At 34.1% G+C, this 21,129-nt stretch overlaps 1 protein-coding gene across 6 annotated transcripts in view; it reads right to left on the bottom strand.

The window, feature by feature from the left end:
- Positions 1-15,574: 15,574 nt before the first annotated feature.
- The window catches only part of GULP1 (GULP PTB domain containing engulfment adaptor 1), a 228,957-nt gene continuing 223,402 nt past the window's right edge, over positions 15,575-21,129 (bottom strand). For all 6 annotated transcript variants that reach the window (XM_032479898.1, XM_032479891.1, XM_032479893.1 and 3 more), the window contains one exon: positions 15,575-17,561. In XM_032479898.1, the coding sequence (XP_032335789.1) occupies positions 17,490-17,561 (72 nt within the window). In that variant the 3' untranslated portion in view covers positions 15,575-17,489. The remainder of the gene's footprint in view (positions 17,562-21,129) is intronic.

The following is a 21,129-nucleotide window of genomic DNA, read 5'->3' as shown; positions in this document are numbered from 1 at the left end:
TATTACCATACACAGTGTTTGAGATTGATGCTGGATGGTATGCTTCTGCCTCTCAGATGCCTCCATAGGGCTTGGGGCATTTATTTTTCAGGATGCTGGTAGGGTTGCCCCTTGATGGGTCAATAGCTCAGTTCCTCCCTAGGAAATGTCCCCTGACAAAAGGAGCCCCCTCACCTAGGGTTACACTCCATCTTCAGGGAAGGCTACATCCAATGACAGATCCAAGTAGGAAGTACCAATTTTCTTTAATTCAGGACATTTCTGAAAAGATATTCCAACTACAGAGTTCCCTCTAGGATTATCAGAAGTCTTTGTTGCAATTACATTGCACTGCAGTTTCTCCCTCTACCCAAAACTACTTCCCTCATTCCTTTACAGATATTGTTACTGCAAATTTCAAACACAGAGTCTATTTCCTCAAGAAACTGACCTATGACAGTTAATACAAGGTGTGGTCATAAAAGGCAAACTCTAAAATGATATTTTTAAGCAAGATCACTTCTGGCAAACTGACAGTCAGGAGAAATCAATGCTGATGAGTAGAATATTGAGACAGCCTGGAATGCAGCAGCAGTGCAGTTGATAAAAGTGATCAAATGGAACAGGATACCAGTGGAAGGGAATACATTGTTAGATGCAATACCATAGATACTTTAGGGTTTAGAGAATGTAGCAAGTATAGGGATTATGGAATTTGATAGCTGTTGCTTGGGTATATGGATAGATTAGAAAAAAAAAGAAAGGAAGACAACAATAGTTGGCTAAATGTGATTAATCAACAATTTAAGACAAGCTATGAAAACCAGAGTGCCTTGGCACAAAGTAAAGAAACTCTTATCTCCTTCATCTGGAGGGAAGAAGAAAACTGAGGATAAGATTCAGGATATAAAGGGATGCTGGCTCCTGAAAAGATTGAATTCTCAAAGCTAGAACCCCAGTACACAAAATCTGGGCTCTGATTGGGAAGAAGTGGAAAGCTGAGATATGGAATGGGAGATGTGAGTAAATGCATTCAAAAACTTGAATACTCAGATCACCTTGAACACTCGAAGCCCACAAAAGAGGCCCAAGTTAAAGGCTTGCACTCTCTTCATTTGCTTTTAGAGACCCCAGGGGTTTTAAATCAGCAAGGCAATATGTTTCCTTTCTTGGGATCTACACCCATCTATCCCCTGGGCAACCAGACCAAGACCTAGAGTAAAGTCACAATATAACTTTGCAAAGGAAGTTCTGAGCCTGCTAAGGGAAGAAAGGAACTATATCCTGAAGATGCTTCAGAAGCTATCAGCAGGAACTAGAAAAATACTGTGGGATTAAAGGAAAGAAATGAGAAGCTTGGATAAGAGATAATTTACTAATATGGGAGCATTCTCCTGTGATACAGGATTGAATAACCTGGAAAGACAGTACTGCCATGCTGATGAGATGGTTTTTGAAATGGAAATGACAGAACTTCTTAGAAGACAGTGAAATAAGATTAAAAAAAAAAAAGACTCAAAGAAGTATTGCTAGAATGGATAATCTACATAAAGCTAGAAAACTCCCCAGCTATGCCCTTCCAAATCGCTCAGAGTACAATCCATTTGCCAAGGGATAGAGAATATGCTTGTGAGAGGAGAACCAGCATTGCTGAGAAGATCAGTGGTGGCTGAACTCTTTAAGCTGATGGTAGATGGTGTTGATACAGAACTAGGCTTACATGTAACAATGGAGATGGAAGGACCACAAACAGACAAGTGGAGGCATTTAACCACCAGAAGAAAAATATTGCAATTATTATAATAAGCAGCAAGGTTGGCCTGACAAGAAGAGGTATCCAGCCTATAAGAAGCCATGGAGATGGCCAACAGAGCATAACATCCTTGTGGACAATATGAATATTCAGTCAACAAGAGTATTAATCTACATCTATAGATACAATATTACTCAAACTATTAGAATAAAGAAAAATCAAGAATGGATAATCGGAAGACTAAGTCCAGTGCTCCAATAAAATTCCATGGTCCTTTGTCTAGCCCCAGAATTGAGCAAGTTTTCAGAACCAGAGCCCACTAATTGAAGAAGAAGCCAAATCCTCAGAAATAAGGACCTGGGAACACCATATAAAATATGTACGTTAATGATGACATATATTAGACTTTCCCCAAAGGATCTATGGACAATTATGTGAATAATTGTACACTGAGGAAAGAAATTAACCAGTATTTTGAGGTCAGCTGGACACAAGGCTTCATCATAGACACTGTGTTAGAGTGAGAGTGTTTGGGGCTTAGTGAGAAATAAATTCCTGGTCAAAGTTCAACTGTCAATGAGTCTGTTGGGTTCTTGATCATTTCTCTAGTACATAAATTTATTATTTTAATGAATATGCTTATTATTAGGCAAAACTCCCAAATTCATCCTGTGGCCTGTAGGGTCAGAGAGACTGCAGTAGAGTAAATACAGTGGAAATCTTTGTTTCTCCAGACAAGACAGTAAATCCTTCTCCCGACAAAATAGTAAATGAAAAACAATATTGAATTCCAGGAGAATGGAGAATAGGAATGACAGTAATTAGCTCCATCCTTTAAGATCCAAAGGATGCAGAATTGATGGTCCCATTAAATCTCTGTTTAATTCTGTTTAAGTCTCACCCTTACCAGGGATAGATGACAGTGTTCTAAGACAAATTCAACCAACCAAAAAAAAAAAAAAAAAAAAAAAAAACCTCTGCAGAGCAGCTGCTATGCCAGAACAGATTAACTGTGTCTCAGTTAAATGGTGTGTGTTTTGATCTAGAAAATGGATGCTTTTCCATTCTACTGCCCAGCAAGACCATCTTGGTGGGAAATTCTCAAAATGGGCAGATTTTTGATGATGCATTATTCATCCACTTCATGAAGTGAGATGTCCTCTTGTAATAATATGTACAGACTCACATGTGATGGTGAATGAATTGGTTGGTTGGTCTGGGACCCAGAGAAAGACTGGAAGAACAAGAACAAGCATGGCATGTGGATGGCATCATGTGCTTGATCATGAAATATGAAGGTTTCTGTATTGTGTGTTAACAACCACCACGGAAGTAGCAATAAACATCCAAGTCAACAGAATGACTTGGCTAGTTTCTGTAGACATAGTCAGCTTCCATCTTTGGAACAATAAGTACAAAAAGAGAGTAGCATGGTGATAGAGACAAAAGCATACATAGTCCAGCAGCCTGGACTCTCGTTCACTACAGCTGATTTAGCCACATTTCAATCTTCTAGCAGCAGGAAATATCTCAAATTCCCTGAATAGCTACCATTACTAGGAAGAAAAACTAGCATTTGATGGCAACTTGATTATAGTGGACCACTTTTGTCATGGAAGGCATAGCAATCCATCCACACTATAATTGATTTATATTCTAGGTATGGTTTTACCTTCCTTGCCTATAAGACTTCAGGGCTTCAAAAGGGTTTGTTCGCTTGACAGAGAATTTCTGAGTAACATCACATCAGACCAAGGGACCTATTTTGTAAAACAGAAGGTACAGTAGTGGGCACATATCTGTGGGGTCCCCTGGTCCAATCACATATTTTTTAATCCAAAAACAGCACTCCTGATATCAAGCATGATGGCCTTTTGACAACACACCTAACGTACAAATTTGCAGATAACGTTCTGTGAGCATGTGGATAGTCATCCTCCATAGTATAACATATACCTTCAGTCAGTGACCATACTCAGTGATGTATTACTAATAAATAAAATACACGGTATTCATAACCAAGGAGTAAGTAAGTATGGTCTGCTTACAGTTGCTCCTAATGACCCACATGAGGAATTCGTGCTTCTAGTTCCTGCAGTTTTGGGCTCTGTGGCTTCACAAGTCTTGATTCCAGGTGCAGAAGTACTTCTACCAGGAAAATAGCAAGAGTTCATTACACTTTATGCTGTCTATGCCATCACCTACTTTAGCTCCTCATACAGGGAAAGGGGTCACTATCCTTGTGGGAACAATCGACCCTGATCATCAGGTGGAAGCAGGGATGCTGTTACACAGTGGGGGAGTCTACAGAGCACTGCGTGTTAATTCCCCTGCTCAGTTTTGATGATAAACGAACAAATGTAGAAGCTATGAACTAAAAAAGTATCTTAGAGGCTCAGTGTCCTCATTAGTAAGTGTCTTGCTCTCCACACTAAAGTGAGCATTTACACGGAAAGAGGCACCAGCTATGACAGGCATTTATAATGGTTCGTAATGGAAGATGATGACGAGTATCATCCACTTCCTAAAACCCAGCCGCAGCAGCGGGAGCTCCAGTTTTCCCCACTAACCTTACTCATGTATATTTCCTCATGAAATCAAGACCAACCAAAATCACGGAGGAACTGTTCCCAAATGGGATAAACTTAGACGCCCACATACCTCTGTTAAGATGTTCCCAAGTCACTCATGTTTCCGGTTGCTGGAATCATTTGCCTTCTAAAGGCTCCTTGTTGAGTCCTTCTCCAGGAATTATTTCTGGCTGAAAGGAGATACATCACCTGAATTAACCACTGCACTTCAAAGCAAACTGCACATAATTACTAATCCATCAGAAGGTACAGCCCATTTTCCTCAATTCAGAGTCTCTCTGAAAGATCATTCCAGCCCCAGAGCTTCCTGTGGACGACTGAAGACATTGTCTCATCACCGTCTGACATCTCCTTCTGCCCAGGCCTGTTCTCTCCCTCCTCATAGGTGTTATTACCAAAAACAATACCCAGTAAACCGTCTGTCTGCAAATACCCATCTCAGAGTCTTTTTCCTAGGGAACTTGTCCTATGACATTATTACATCTTAATTTCTTTAACATATATTTATATAAGACACTAAGCAGAACTTGCTTGCTGTCAATCTGACTCTCACCTCCCAATGTTCACTTTCCAAAGTGGTCTTTCCTTAGATGATTCTCTGATTCTTGAGTTACTGTAAGCCCCTTGTGCCGTTCTTCCTTCCCAGGACTCTGGAGAAGTGGGTTCTTTTCCCGTTAGGCTCATCCACATGGAGAAGGCTGCTGCCCTGCTTGTCTTTTCTCCTGCTTCTGAAAGTTCATGAGCTTCTCACTAAGTTATAGCTCAAACTGCCTCAATTCAACAGCCTCTCCTGTTTCCATCCTCTTTTATTCTCTGATTTGAAGCCCAGTTTGGGATTGTTTACTCCAGATCTTCCATTCTGGGTAATCCATCCTTTAATAATTCTCAAGTTTCCTTTTCTTAACCAACTTCCCACATTTTTGCAAAAACTATCTGTACTCTATTCTGACTTTATGCAAAGAGAGAATATCAGTGGTTTCAACGCTGGGAATATCTTAAACGCACGTTTTTAGAGAATTATGTAGGACAATCACAAATTTAAATTGTTCGTTTATTAGCAAGGTCCCACATCGACTCACTTGAAAAAATTTAAAAATAGTTTTGGTTCCTCAGTTAAAATCGATCAAATATTTCTCTGAATCAACCCTCAGACCATAATTATCCTTGAGGAAAAATATGATTTTGTATACATGATCATGGTAAAACCAAGAGAAGTGATGAGCAGGCAGATGAAAGTGTTCATAAGCAAAACACATGCTTATTAATACATTCCGTTTATATGACACAGAAGGTCATAAAAAGTATACTTTATAGTTGCTGTTAGTAAGCACTTAATAGCTGGATAGAAAGGCTGAAGATATCACACAAAATAACACTAAATGCAGGGATTTAACAATATCCAAGTAGAAGTGGATTAAAGCTATAAGAATGTGAGAGGAGATTTACTAGTGAGAGAGAAAGAATTTGTACTTGCAAAAGAGGGAGTATTAGAAGAGTATTAGGCTCCCGGAAACCAAATATTCAAATTTTCCAGAGGAGGAACGATAAGGGCGGTTCAGCTAAGCAAGATGTAATCACTTTCTACTCGACGCCTGCCATGTTAGATGGAGCGAAACTGGACCCACACTTTGTCGGCAGCCATTTGCAGTTCAGCATATTTGAGTTGCCCGAGTACTCATTTTCTAAGAATTTTAGCCAATTTTGGTTTTGGTTTGAATTCTTCCTTGGGATAAATTTCAAACCATAGAAAAAGCACGGAGTTTTCTGGCTTCCCTGTAAGGTAACCTGGAGTATACTTTGTGGGACTCTCAGTTCTGTAGCCACGCTCAGCACAAAGGCTTCTGGCAGACACAGACCAATTTCAAAAGCCATGCCAATGGCCACTGTTGCAGGGTAAGCCCTTCCAGAGACCAACATTCCTGTTTTCAATTACTTAGGTCTTGTTATGATTTATTTCATCCTGGACATCCGATCCTGGAAAGATTGAATCTCACTTTCATTAAAGATGGTGCAAGCAGGCAGCTCAAAATTGCAGAACATTCTATGGAGCAGGCAAAATGGAATTATTCTGAAAAAAAGTATCAAAATAATATTTGTTATTAAGTCATTTGATGATATAGAAAACAGGGAAAGAAATACAAGGTTAAGTCCTTTTATATTAATTTCCTTAATGCTTTATTTTCATTACCTAAGACTCATTTGAAAGATAAGAATCTCATTGCTGTAAAAGTACCTCTGCATTCATTTGGCATTTTTATTATAATAGCTATCATTTATTTAGTTCCCCTCTAATTTAGATGCTTTATCTATTTAGTTTCATTTTATCTTTAACCCTGTGACTAAATACTGTTCATATTTTATAGGTAAGGAGACTGATGCTTAAAGATACTAAGTTTTTTTCTAAGGTCACAAAGTTAATATGTTTGGAGGTATTTAATAAATATCAAGGACTATATTAATGCTTGCCAAATTTTGTTTCCCCCTTGTAGTTTCCCATTCTATATTCCTTTCCTGATGAACTTAGGAGTCAGCATGTACTTGCTTTGGTCAATGAAATAATGTGTTCACTTCTGAGCAGAAGTGTTGTGTGTCACTGCCAAGCAGAAATGTTGAGTCAGCAGATGGCTGGTCATGCCTTTTTCTTTTTACCACATGATCAATAATGCCCCAGGTGGAGACAGCACCTTTAGCCCAGAGTAGATCTGCCTTGGGATAAACAGATGCAGCATTTTGCAATGGACATGTAGTGTGAATGACAATGAGTTTGGGAGTATCCTGATGTTGAGAATATTTTTTCTTTTAATAGCATTATATGAATGTACATTGCACAAGTATAACACAGTTTGTACATCTACCTATTGAAGGGCATTTTGGTTGCTTCCAGTTTTTGGCAATTATGAATAAAGTTGCTGTAAACATCCACATGCAGGTTTTTGTGTAAACATAAGTTTTCAAATCCATTGGATTAAACACCTATGAGAGTGATTGTTGTATTGAATAGTAAGACTATATTAAGTTTTGTAAGAAACTGCCAGTACTGTCTTCCAAAGTCACTGTATCATTTCCACTTCCACCAGCAAGGAATGAGAGTTTCTGTTGTGCTACATCATTGCCTGTAATACGTATTATCACTATTTTTGATTTTAGCCAAATATTATTTAATATAAAAGTTCTAGTTAAGAAGAGGCAGATATCACCAAAAATAGCCAAAGCCCTAATATTTTATACTATTTTTTTCTGAGAATCATTTATCCAAGTAAGGTGCTTCAAAGCCCACTTCAGAATACTTTAACATTAGTTATTTTTAGAAACTCAACATATCGTTAATAAGTTATCTCTATGCTTGAATGTAATGTCCACTATAAAAAGAAGCTAGAACCAATGATGCAACTAACAATTAGAGAAATATGCTTTAGCACATAGTATCAATGAATTTATACATGCATATATAAAACACAATCCAAAGTATACTAAATGATTTGGCTTTTTTTCTTCCAATTTTATGAGATAAAGTTGACATACAGCACTGTATAAGTTTATGGTGTACAGCATAATGATTTGACTTACATACATCATGAGATGATATAAGTTTAGTGAACATTCATCATCTCATATAGATACAAAATTTTAAAAATAGAAAAAATTTTTTTCCTTGTAATGAGAACACTTAGGACTTACTCTCCACAACTTTCATATGTAATGTAGAGCAGTGTTAATTATATTTATCATGTTGTACATTACATCCCTTATACTTATTTATCTTATAACTGGAAGTGTGTGTCTTTCGACTGCCTTCACCGAATTTCTACTCCCTCCAGCCCCAATCTCTGATAACCACACCACAAATCTGATCTCTTTTTCTATGAGTTTGTTTGTTTTCGAATTATAATTGACCTACAATACTAAGTTAGTTTCTGTTAATAGTACCATATGTAGAGCTAAACTAGTAGCGGATAAAAAAAAGCAATGTTTATATGGGTAGGCTAACTTAAAAATATTGTGTCGAGATAATCAACATTTTGTAGCATTAAAAACGTTCATTAAATATTAAGACAAACTCCTTTTGGGAATTTATTCTCATAAAAAATTTGATATAAAAACAAACATGTTTAATGAATATATACCTATTCATTGCATTTTTTTTTTAATCTGAAGTTCTTACAAAAGCTTAAATGTAGTGGATCTGTCTGTCTCTCATCCTGAATCTCTCTGGAATATTGCTATAAATAAATAGAAATCACACTTTTCCACATCCATAATTGCCTTGGCTGTAAATCACATATTAGCTTACAACTATTATGGAGTGTCAATAATGAAGTAAAAAGTAACTTTATGCAAAAATCTGAATATGTATGTACTTTAAAATGAGAAAAAAATGTTTCTATATGATGACCTATATTCTATACAAAAGTCATATTTTGTGATTAAAATTTATTTAAGCAGAATAGAGCTATTTAGATGCAAACGCAGCTTGACTGAATATAATGATTTTGTTTGCAATTCTCTTTTGAGACTCTGTATCTAAGGAAATAGGCAGTGTGAAATTGCTGTTCAATATTGTCTACTTTAGAAGCACATTCTGTAGTTGGCTAATAACCTTTCCATATTATGCTGATCTGCAATTTTTGAAACCATATTTTCAACCCAAGTAGTTGGCATAATTCTAAAGCAACTGCTTTATTCGGGGAACTCTGGCTGCCATGATTAGTGGTTTGACTACAGTATTTCCATACAAGTAAGTTCCCACTGATGTACTTGTGGTTTCACATATACCAAATAAATTCTGGGATGAGTGCTGGATGGAAAAGATTGTTCATCTCACAATCATCTTTCTGGCCACATAGACATACCACAATCTGTATCAGAAATCTGGAAATTTTGGCAGTCATAAATATACAGTATTCTTGCCAATATATATTCATTATTTAGACCATTTTTGTTTGATGTTTTTAGTTTTTAGGAAATGAGAGAAAAAGAACTATGTCTCTTAAATATTTCCAAATTTTTTATTGAATACTCCAAACTACTTTAATAATTGACTTAGACCAAATTCAGAGTCACATTTCTAGAAGCTTCCATTTTATATATATTTAGAGAGAGAGAGAGAGACTTCTCTTGCTGGAAAGGGATCATAGTCAAGAGTGGAGATGAAACCAGAGTGTAGACATTTCAATTGTCCCTTCAAAATATGTGCAGTTAAGGCACATAAAAGAATCAGTGAAGGACAATAACTTGTTTTTTCTTTCAGTCTATACCCACCCAGGAGAACAGACTCTAGTCAGCACAATAGGACCTCATCAGAGAAGCCTTTTAACATAAAGCATCTGCCCTAAGTTTTAAAAATGTGACTTCAGTTTTCCTCTTAAATACCATCGCAGCTGACCTTTTGAAACAGAGCTAAATTTTCTCTCTGCTCGAAATTGCTCATTCTCATGTAGAACAATCATCAATTAATGCATTTATTTTAATCTTGCTTGGCCTTTCTTGAGAGCAAGCACATTCCAAAATAGCTCTGTGTTCTTTAAATCCTAGTTACAGTTTCATTATACATCCAAAAAATGAATTTGCTATAGCAGTGTTTCTGGTAATTGTTAGAGGGAAAGAGAAATTATATTACATGTAAGTAAATATTAACTATTACATGATATAAAAACCCTGTTGAACAGCCTGTAACATGTAACATGGTTTCCTTTTCCTTTTCCAGTTGTTTTGTTTTGTTAGTTGTTAGACAATTTTCATGCAATGCTTTTTGGGACATTTTTGTACATTTTTCCTTTGACCTTCTAATTTTTAGTTGGGGAACAGTACGGGAAACAATCTGGTTTTGATGGAATCCCAAATTTTTGTGAGTGTGTGTGTTCTAAATAAACTCAACTAGGTCATATGACTCATGTGCTTTCCATGGTCTCACTGATTTTATGTCTACAAGCTTTCTAATTAATTTTATTTGATCATATAGAGATTCTTACTTTTTTTTTTAATGGAACTGTTTGCTAAGAAAGAGGTCCTGCTTTAGGGTTTTTGGCAAGATAACTTCAAAAGTTTTGTACAGATTTGATCAATTTGCATAGCAAAAATAAATACTCAAGCCCCTTGTGGTTTTCAAGGACAGCTGTTTTCTCTAGCTTCAGCTCTATGATTAAGCCTTAAGGAAGGGAGTCAGAGTGATGAGAAATGCAATTGCTGCCTTTGGAAGATGTAACAGGAATGCTGGGGATTTTTAATGTTCTCTGTTTTTCTTTTCCTTATAGGTACAGCCATAAAAAAAAAAAAAACACCAAAAAAGCAACACAAAGGAGTATAACACAACGTATGTCACAGCCAAGTTTTATCTGAATAAATTTCAAGATAATATTCTAATATTCACATTCTCACATATGAAGCTTCATTATAAAACCTAAGCCACATATAAGCAGGTTGTAGTAAAATCCAGAAATACAACAAATTCTCTGGGAATCTAAATATTTGTCTCAATGTAAACATATTTAAGAAGACTTGTGTTTTGAGATTTCAATATAGGATTATCTTATACGTTTCAGCATTTTTGCTGGCATTTTTAAGGTCTGATATTTACTTGGAAAGATGGCAGTTTCTGAAATCCTTTGAGACATGCATCGTTTATCTGGAAGTTATTCTGAAAATGAGGAAAGCCATGAATACTTTTGAAGAGAAGCATTTCTACCCTGCAAATATGCTCTGAGGTTTGTATCTCTCTAGGAGTAGGGAAGGTTGAGAAAGGAGAGAATATTAGAATCATGCTTTTGTCTTGCATTCAACTTTATCATGAGAGGACAGAACCATATACACAGCTTTTGAGATTAACAGATACAAAGACTGGGACGGTTTTGTGGTCTCTGCTGTCCTTTTATGGACTATAGCCAGCCAAATGCACTATTTATCTAGGAGCCATTGAGTCCACAATTATTTATAGCTAGTATGGAAATAAAAGATGAAATCTGATTTCTATGACAATTTTTTAAAAAAATCCTTAGTTTATTTGGAGAACTTTCTTTCTTTTTTATACTAAGAATGGCTAATGTTCGGCAAATTCATAAACCCCATTACATGACTTTCCCAAAGTCAAAGATTGGTCTAGCGCTGTCACCGTAAGTGTAACATCATAGTGTGAAGTTTTAAACCTCAGTTCAGTGGTTCCCTGTAGATCAGACTGAGTTGTTCTAAAGCAAATGCAGTCAATAGAAGTAATCTTTTAAAAAATTACTTAAAAACTGAAGTAAGATATGGTTCAGAAATTTTCAAAGTCAAGTGATTCTAAGAAAGTGATACTGGTTTTTTTAAATGTCATTGATGGCAGGAAGTCATGAAAGAAATGGCCAGCTTATCTTCAGATATTTTCCTGCTTAATTTGTTTCACATAGAAAAGATGAAAACTGGAGGCATTCCAGAGAACTAGGGGGAATTAAAGTGGAATTACTGTAGAAACAACTTTTTACGTAATTGCATCATACTTATTACTCCCTACCCTGCAAATGGTCCAAATTGTCTGAAAAATGAACAGGTCAAATATGGGTGCATAGTGACTTTGCCAAGTGTGGTTAGTTGATATCTCTGAACATTGATGACTAACCCCTCACTATCAGTCTCCTTCAATTCCTTGCACTGTCTAGTACGTTTGTTTTTAATTTAAGTAGATATCAAGAATGAAATAAATGAAGAACTAAATAGCTAAATGAAGTGTGTGTGTTTGTGTATGTGTGTGTGAGAGAAATTAGTAGAAGCTGAATCTTTGCCAAAATCTCTCTGCATTCATACACTTCTTACATGTATGTAGCTATTTAATACCAATTATTAAATGATACTAATATTAAACAACTGGTTTTGAAAAGTATACATAAAAAAGCAAAATGACACAAAACACTGGGAAGTCATGACAATTTTATGTTAGTCCCAGAGTTACATTAATTTTTTTCACCTATTCGTAGACTTGGCCATAAATTTCCTCTATTTTTTTCTTTCAAAATGTAGCCAAGAAACAAACATCTTTCGTTGCTTTCTTTGCAGGAAAGAACCAGTATCTGGATTATTTCCAGGCCATCCAGACAGCTATTTCAACTGGAACAAGTGACCTTTGGAACAGACTAGACCATAGCAGCCTGGCCAGACAGAGGGGAGGGAGTAGTCAACTGGGAAGGGCCCCAACATGTTCCTGTGAAATGTCATTTGAAGTAGGAGGACAATAAAAAGCTAAGGACAAATAAATGAACTTAAAAATATTTAAAACCACTGAAAACTGTGCGACCAAAACATGGGATTCAAGGAAAGACACAGCCTGAGTCTTCAGCTATCCTTCTTTAATACACATGCTCAACAAATATTGTTCTCCACCTGTTGAGTACGAGCAGTGTCCCTTAGTTATACAATATTCATCTTTCAATCTTCACAGCCTTGCTGAAGCTATAATAATCAATAATCAATTAATAAAAGATATTAACATAACTAATAAATTATATAATTCATATAAACAATAACCAATTGTTTTTCCTCCCTCAACTGGGCCAGATTTCCTTAATCTATGATCTATGGTGGTTAACAAATGCTCACAGACAATGTCAAGATCTTTATTTAGCAAATCATTGCTCCATAAGATAAAAGTTAAAATATTGGTAAAGATTTCATCAGAGAGAACAGAGTGTTTATCTCCTAATATTTACTCAGAAGGCATGTTGTTCTTTTCTTTCACAAAGAGCAAAAGAAAATTTAGTTCATGTCATTAGCCAGAATCATTCAACCTTTTACTGAACATTTATGGATAAAGTGTTGTACTAGGTACCAAAGAAGATACAAAAATGTCAAAGCAACACTTTGTTAAGACTTTTGGAGAATAAATAGAAAAGTTAAAAAAAAAAAAACCTTTAATAAAACACATTTAAAAGATGTTTCTAAGACAATATTTTATTAATTTTTGCAAAATGTATTAATGATAAGTTGATAAACTACAATTTATGGAGAAAATTCTGAGATCTCAGAATGTCCTTTAATAGAGAATTCATTAGGTCCAGTGTGCACTGGGGAGGTCTTTCAAGAAGATAGCTCCTGCAGCTTCTGGCCAGGCTCCCTTTACTGACAACAACAACAACAACATTTAAAGCCTAACACAAGCTCCAAGGTGCCTACAGAGCTGCTTACGAACTGGAAATGTTTGGCTCAATGAATTTTGAGTGTGCATCTGAATAAATATCAAAGATGTGGCTAAAGGTAAATATAAGGTAATTAGCAAAGTTTTAGTGATACAGTTGTGGTTGTGTTATTAGCTCACACAAAACCCAGTGATAGTGATACAGAAATAAAAAATTCAGCTATTTCAATTTAACTTGTAGTGTCAGAAAAATCTGAAGTGAGCTTTTATTTTTAATTAAAAATATTTTTATTGAAGTATAGTTGATTTATAGTGTTGCAGTAGTTTCTGATATACAGGAAATGACTCAGTTATACGTACATATATATATATTCTTTCTCAGATTCTTTTCCATTGTAGGTTATTATAAGATATTGAATATAGTTTCCCGTGCTATAGAGTAGATCCTTGTTGTTTATCTGGAGTGAGCTTTTAAGCTCAACTCCTTCTTAAGTATGCCTTCCTTTGTATACTATTTAACTGTGATTTTGGAAGTTGTTCTATCATGACCTAGAGTGGAAAGAAATTAATTCAGAGAAAGGTAATGTCTTCTCTTATTTAAATAATAACCAATTTCATAAACATTCACTTGAAAGTAAGGAAATAGAAGAATATAAATTATTTTAGGAGGTAGTCTCCTCATTAAGAGTAAGGGAATCCCATTTCAGATAAATTCCAGAGAAAAAATGCTTTGAGGAAGGGAATTCTGGAAATGGGTTACCTTTGGACCTTAATAACATAAGATCAAGACATGGAACAAGTGTATACGAATTAAGGTTTGTGTCAAATTGATGAGATGGGCATTGGAGGGGGAGGTTCTAGAGACATTTGTCTGAGGTTATCTAAGGAGGAGAGGACACTTAAAGTGAGGCACTTCCTGCATGAGACACAGGGGTCCGAGGGCAATACTAACCTTGTCCATATCAACAGTGTGTTAGTTGCCTGTAAAGAGTGCAGTTTGGGTGGAGTCTGGGATTTAGTTGTCAAAATTGAGTCCAAGATTCTTCAAGTAATTCAACCAAGGCTGAAACCCAAAATCATGAATAAATATTGAATTTGGAACTATAGATGGAAACACTGGAACAGAAATATTCACAGACGATTTTTTCAAGGTTATGTTAAGTAACATCAAAAAGAGTAAAAATAAAAGTCAGTATTTAGAAATGCAACAAACACAAAATCTATCAGAAATTCTATCTGAAAATGAATTTCCATAATGTGGCTAAAATTAAAAAAAAATTCAAATCCAAAATACAAGACACAAGGAGAGATGAACACTATTGTCATTGGCCTGTCTTTATGTCTCACACTGGATAGCTAACATTATAGACACTAGCCAGTGCGAGGTACCCAAATTTAAGCATAGTTAAACATCAATGTTCTCAAGGAAGTTTTTGGTTCACACAATACTTTAACACATAATTGGTTTTCATTTATTAATTCATATACTTCCCTTACTTTTCCTTTAAGACAATAAACTAACTGAAGGCAAGCAGCCTGTCATTTTCAGTTTCACAATGTCTGTTAGAAAACTTACCAGATGTTCTCTGACCCACATAATACATATTATTCACACAGAATGGGCAGTAAATGAATTTTCTTGAACGGATGGATGAATTGTTCCTTGGTGTGCAGAGGCTGTGCATGTTTGTCCCGTGTGCTGTTAAAATACTTAAATTGTGTTTTAAATAGCTCCAAAACAACTTCATCATAGTCCAATTAGCTACAACTCAAATCCTCAAATTATCAAGCCCTTCTTATAAAGACTATCAGCCAAGATGCCCCGTGTATTACTAGGATAAAAAGGCTCTCCATTTTGAAAAGAGATATCTACATAATACGGTTATTACACCAGATGCTTCTGGTGAAAGGAATCAAATTATGACCACTCTCACCAGCAGGACCAAGTCCATTATATTCACAACTGAATGATGCTTGATCATAAAGCTAAAATGTGTGTGGGCTGTAAGAAATGCAGTTAAAGGTAGAGCCGTTTCCTGCTTCTTTCTTTTTCTGCCATTCTTTTGGCTCCAATTGATGACCAGGAATATCTGACATGAAATTAGCTTCAGAATGAGTCTAAATTAGAGGTTATTCAATGAGTAAATTATACAATTTAATTATTTAAAGTCATTTATTCTCAGCAAAATCAAACATATCATTGAATTTACATAGAAATACAATTTTCAACTGGATCTTCATAAAAATGCATCAGTGAAATAAATGTTCTTAATTAACGACCAATTATGCACTATTTAATCATGCCAGTAGCAGAATTGATTACCATTAAAAATTGGTAAAGTAATATATCTTAAATGTGCAAATACCATCTTAGTACTCTATTGTGTTACCATTGATAATAAATTGCCACTAAATATATACCTATTACATAAAGCTTTTAAAGTACAATAAAAATACAAATTCTATCTGTTAAAAAAAGCCATAGATATGGCTTCTAAACATCCTCATTATACAAATTCCAAAATACTATATGACAAACAAAATTATAAAGACTCTTCTTTATGAAACATATACTACCCTCTAATTAAGGTACAACTTAGCAGGTAACAGAGAACAAACAAGAAGGCTTATATATACCATAGAATATTCTGGAGATACATACAAATATAATATTGCATAACCATATTTGATTTCTTTTCCTAGTGAAAATGTATCTTTAGCACTTGAAGAAAATTCTCATGACTAAAAGAAAAGAAAAATTTTTGAGATCTACCCTCCATCTAAGCTCACATTTTCATTAATTTAACTTATTTTTCTTATAATATGATAAACCTAATTATAAATTTGACCATAAATTTTTGCTGTGCTGAGTACTTGAGTCTGTTAAGCAATGGGCAAAAGTGTGGGAAACGAACATTTTTAAAAGTCAGAGTTCATCAGCACATCGAGAAGCAGGTGCAAGAAAACGTTATTATTCATGTTAAAGACAAGACTGAGCAGCAATTTGATCTTCGTGAAAAATGAGATTCTGATTTTAACACAATGAATAAAATTAAATTTGCTAAATAATATTGATGATTCATAAAGAACAGGTGCCATAGATTTTTTTAAAGTATCAAAACTAATGTGCCATCACAAAATAAGCTTTGGTGAGAAAATATTTTATCAAAGGAGAAAATATAAGAAGGATAGTCTTATTCAGTGAGAAAAAACATATTTGGTAAAGTAAATATGGGTAATAGATACTGCAACTATAGACAGCATATATTACAAATGTTTTTAAGGAAACATCAGATTAGGTGATGTTTAGATGTTTAGTAATTTAACTTATCTCACTAGAAATTAAATTTTAAGTGTTTTGTAAACAGCAAATTTTCAATTTTTTCCACAATCTTTACTTACGAAATAAATAAAATATTTAGAGTATAATTGATAATAATAACTAACATTCTTACCTTGCATTTACTAATAAATACTCTAAATACATTTGGTTTGTTTCTCATTGGAATTTATATTTTTGTTAATTTACCTGCTAAAAATGACCTGGTGGTGTTACATTCAAAGTTTACATTTTTCCACTAATATGAACAACACTTCATACATAAAATGACATCTGTCTAATGAATGGTAACACGTTTATTGGATTGAATATAGAACATATTTAATTTGGAATCTTTAGGACTTTGGAAGGTATCATTAAGGTATGGCTTCTGGGAAATCATCAATAAACTAGCAGCCTGGAGAATGAACATAAATTTAAAGAAGCTAATTATTTAGAACTCAGACACAGGCAGATATTTGGATAATTTTTCTTTCAATGATAAATTCTTCTACAACAGAAACAGAAAGGAACAGAAAAGTATGGTTTACTTTACAGTGAGTTGTTTTTATAACAAAATGTTATATAGGTCGACAGTGAATTGTATGAGGAAATTTTACTGAAATGATTTTCAAAAACTTAAGATATTCAAAAATATATTGGCACATGTATAATACCTGTCATAAGTAACGTGTGATATATATGTATATAAAAGAAATTAAACAGAATCAGGACCTCTTGTTCTTGACATCAGCACCTGCTGTCTAATGGGTCGAGACAAAACACTGTGCCTTCAAGAGTTAGTCCCATTTTGAACCCCTCCTGTAAAACAAAGTCAAATCATTAAAATAGGAAATGTTCATAGCAAAAAAATAAATAAGTAAATCTGTCAAAGAAAGAGACTATGAACAAAAGTTGAAATCTTTATGCTTTCATCAACTAAGAAGTAAAAGTATATGTCAAATATAGGCCTGTCAAATTCTTTTTAAAAAGTCCTTTTACACCCATTAGCATTTTAAATGTTTTAAATGTGCATGAGGTTAGCACACATAAGAGACAGAAGAAAACAGAAATACGTGGGCTTAAATATTTAAGACTGAAATGTTTCTTTTCAGAAAAGTCTACTTATTATGTCATTCTATGGTCGCTTAGATCCCTCGGCTTTAAAGGTCAATATTCACTTAAATATAAGTAAGACAGTGCGATCTCAAGTTGATGACAGCCTGATAGTTTTCACCTTTTCCACCTGGTTACTGCTGTTTGGAGCCTGCTAAAATATTTTCCCTAAATGCAATGCCGTGTCCTGTGTGGAGCAAAGAATTGCAGACCATTTTGCCACACAGAAAACTGCCTCTTCCAGTCTTGCAGCTGCTTGTAGTTGCAAATTATTGCTTTGAATTCCTCACCTCTAGCATGTCTTAGATGTTTCTGGAGGTTAAATTGCCTTTGATTTATTGAGAGCAAGTATATAATTTCCATGAAAGGTTTTTTTTCCCCCACTGAAGATTTTGAGTTAAAAGTTAGTGGCAAAGGAGTCTGTCCTCTACTGAAACCTCTCTTCTTTTCTGCCATCTCTGGTCTTATTACCTCCCCCATCCCCACCCCATTGTTCATCAAATAAAATGTAGACAACAGTCTATTCTGGAGGGAAAGAAAGTATCTCTCAAAGAGAAAGCTTTTATCCTCTTCTGCTTTGTGTGTTTTACTTATAGACCATATCTATGTGTGTTAGCCAGTTTCATAGCAATTTGTATTTCTTCAGATTATTTTTCATTTAGAACTGGTATTTAACATACTAATTATAAATCTGATGTAAACAGTATCACAAACAGGAAGAAAATCATTACAAAATGCAAGCCACACCTTTTTCACTATTAATGTTCAGAGAACACTTTTCATTATGTCTACAGCACAAAGATCACACAGCAATGCCATCACTATGAGGGTTTTTCGAAACTACTTCCCTGTATTTGGAATACAAATTATACTCAGTTAAGTAAAAGACAGAGTACTTACCACTTTTTAAAAGCCTATTCTTATCACAAGAAGAAATATTTTGTAATATGTATGCATACTTTTTAAACGGCTGCCAAATACTTAGAAAAGTCAATACTTTAAACTGAAAACATTATAAATGAATCGTTTCTAAAATTATTTTATTTAGATATTTGAAGATCTATGTACTATGTCATCTCCTGGTATAGGAGACATAGATAAATAGATAATTCGGATGTATACCTTTGGAAAGGTTTAATACCATTTTTTTTTTTTTAAAGGGGGCAGTGATTAGGTTTATTTATTTATTTATTTTAATGGAGGTACTGGGGATTGAAGTACCTCCTGCATGCTAAGCACGGGCTCTACCACTGAGCTATAACCTCCCTCGATACCATTGTTTTTTAAAATTTTATCACTTCATTCTGAAAATAAACCACTATCACTACAATTACCCTGGAAATACTATTTAGCAATGTGTTATCAGTATATGAAAGGCAGAACGGTAATCAGAGTAAAATAGGGGTCGATCATTATTTCAACAACAGCATAAAATGTATGTATACCACTTACAAGAGTATCTCAATAGTGATTTTATCAGGATACTTTTGGAGTCCCCTTAGAGTAACTTTCTTATCCCTATTGATAGACACATTGTTATACAGCTCCTTGGTTTTCTTTCCTCCTAAAATAAAATTTTCCACACATTTTCTGACTTTTCCTTCTAGGTCTCATTTAGTAAGTCATGATTTAATGGATTCTGAATCCTTCCAAGGTTTCCATATCCTCTTGAATTTTAAACCTCTGAATGAAAATAAAGTTATAATTTATTGAGTGATGAAAATTATCATGAACTAATATCAACAAAAGAATGATTTTTTACTATTAACATATTATTCATAATACACTTTTTATATAAAATATTTTGCCCAATTGGATTTTCTTATTTTGAAATTGGGAGAAAAGCATATTAAATGAAGGAAAAACCACTCTTGCAACAATAAATATGTATGTCCTTTGAGTCTCAATTTTTTCAACTTATAAATTTAAAAAACAATTTTAATAATAATATAACTATATACTATATATAACTTATTTATGTAATGCATTACATATATTATATATAAATGTCTAGACTCTTTTTTTAGTCTTAGCAGAAAAAGCTTTATTGAGTCCCCATAAAACTAATTTAATAATTTTATAATGTTCTATTAATTTTAATATGATTTGTTTCCTGTATTTTATGATTATGAATAAGGTTGACTGGATGTTTTTATCCATACAGATTTTTCCATACTCATATTAAAAAGTTTCTGATATCAAATAGAAATACAAGGATTAGTAACAAATTACTCTCCAAAAGGATTCTATGAACTGACTCAGGCCCAGGAATGATTTTCAGTGCTTATTGCACCACACTTTGACTTGCACTGATGTTAGTAAAAAATAAAATGTTTAATTTGCTGGACTGAAACAGCATTTATTTGTATTAATTTGTATGTTTTCCTTGATTAGACTTCACATGCCTACAAGCATGGAGCCACTTGCGGTCTTCTTTTGTGAACTACTGCTTTTTAATCTGTTGACTATTTAGTTTCTTAATCATTTGTCTACTTTAATTATGTGTATGTGATGTGCTTATATATTTTTAAAGAGAAAATTAGAAAGAACTATAGAAGTTCTTCTATAGAAGACTCTATGTACATATTTTTCTTTCCCTTATAAAAATTTCTCTCCCATTCAAAAGTCTCATAAATATTTAATTGTATTTCAAACATTTTAAAGCGCTCGATGCCTCTAAAATTTATTTGGGTATTTGTTGTATGTTTCAGCTTCTCCTAAATGATTAGCCAATAGACTTAACAGCATTTAATGCAAAATTCTTAGACTTAACAGCATTTAATGCAAAATTCTTTCACCCTGCATTGACTTGCTTTTTAAAAATGTATTAAATTATTATAACATACAAGGTATGCTTCTGGACTATCAATACTATTACACTGATTTGCCTGTTGGTGACATTTACCAGGAAGTTAAAATTATGTCAAATCGTATAATGACATAATTGATTTCCAATAAATATCTAATTTTCTAACAATTCATAAAAAATACGGCTTAACATTTCTGCTTAAGTTCTTACGTTCATGAGATATTTCTACGATTTCTTCTGAAATAAAAGAGGAAAACCAAAAATCTCACTAGGTTTATTAACACAATATGGTTTATACAACCCATTATACTGTATTAAGTTTTTACCTTCTATGCAAAGATAAAAATAGTAGCTAAATATGTGTTTTCAATTAATAACAAAAGTCATCATGGACTTTAGATAAAATACTGTTTAACTTTAGTTAAAGTGATCTTGTAAGCAAATAGTGGACTAAAAGAAACAGAC

Source organism: Camelus ferus, chromosome 5 (assembly GCF_009834535.1).
Source record: "Camelus ferus isolate YT-003-E chromosome 5, BCGSAC_Cfer_1.0, whole genome shotgun sequence".
NCBI classification, from domain to species: Eukaryota; Metazoa; Chordata; class Mammalia; order Artiodactyla; family Camelidae; genus Camelus; species Camelus ferus.
The sequence above is the reverse complement of the archived record's forward strand: the minus strand, read 5'-3'. Positions and strand labels throughout refer to the sequence as shown.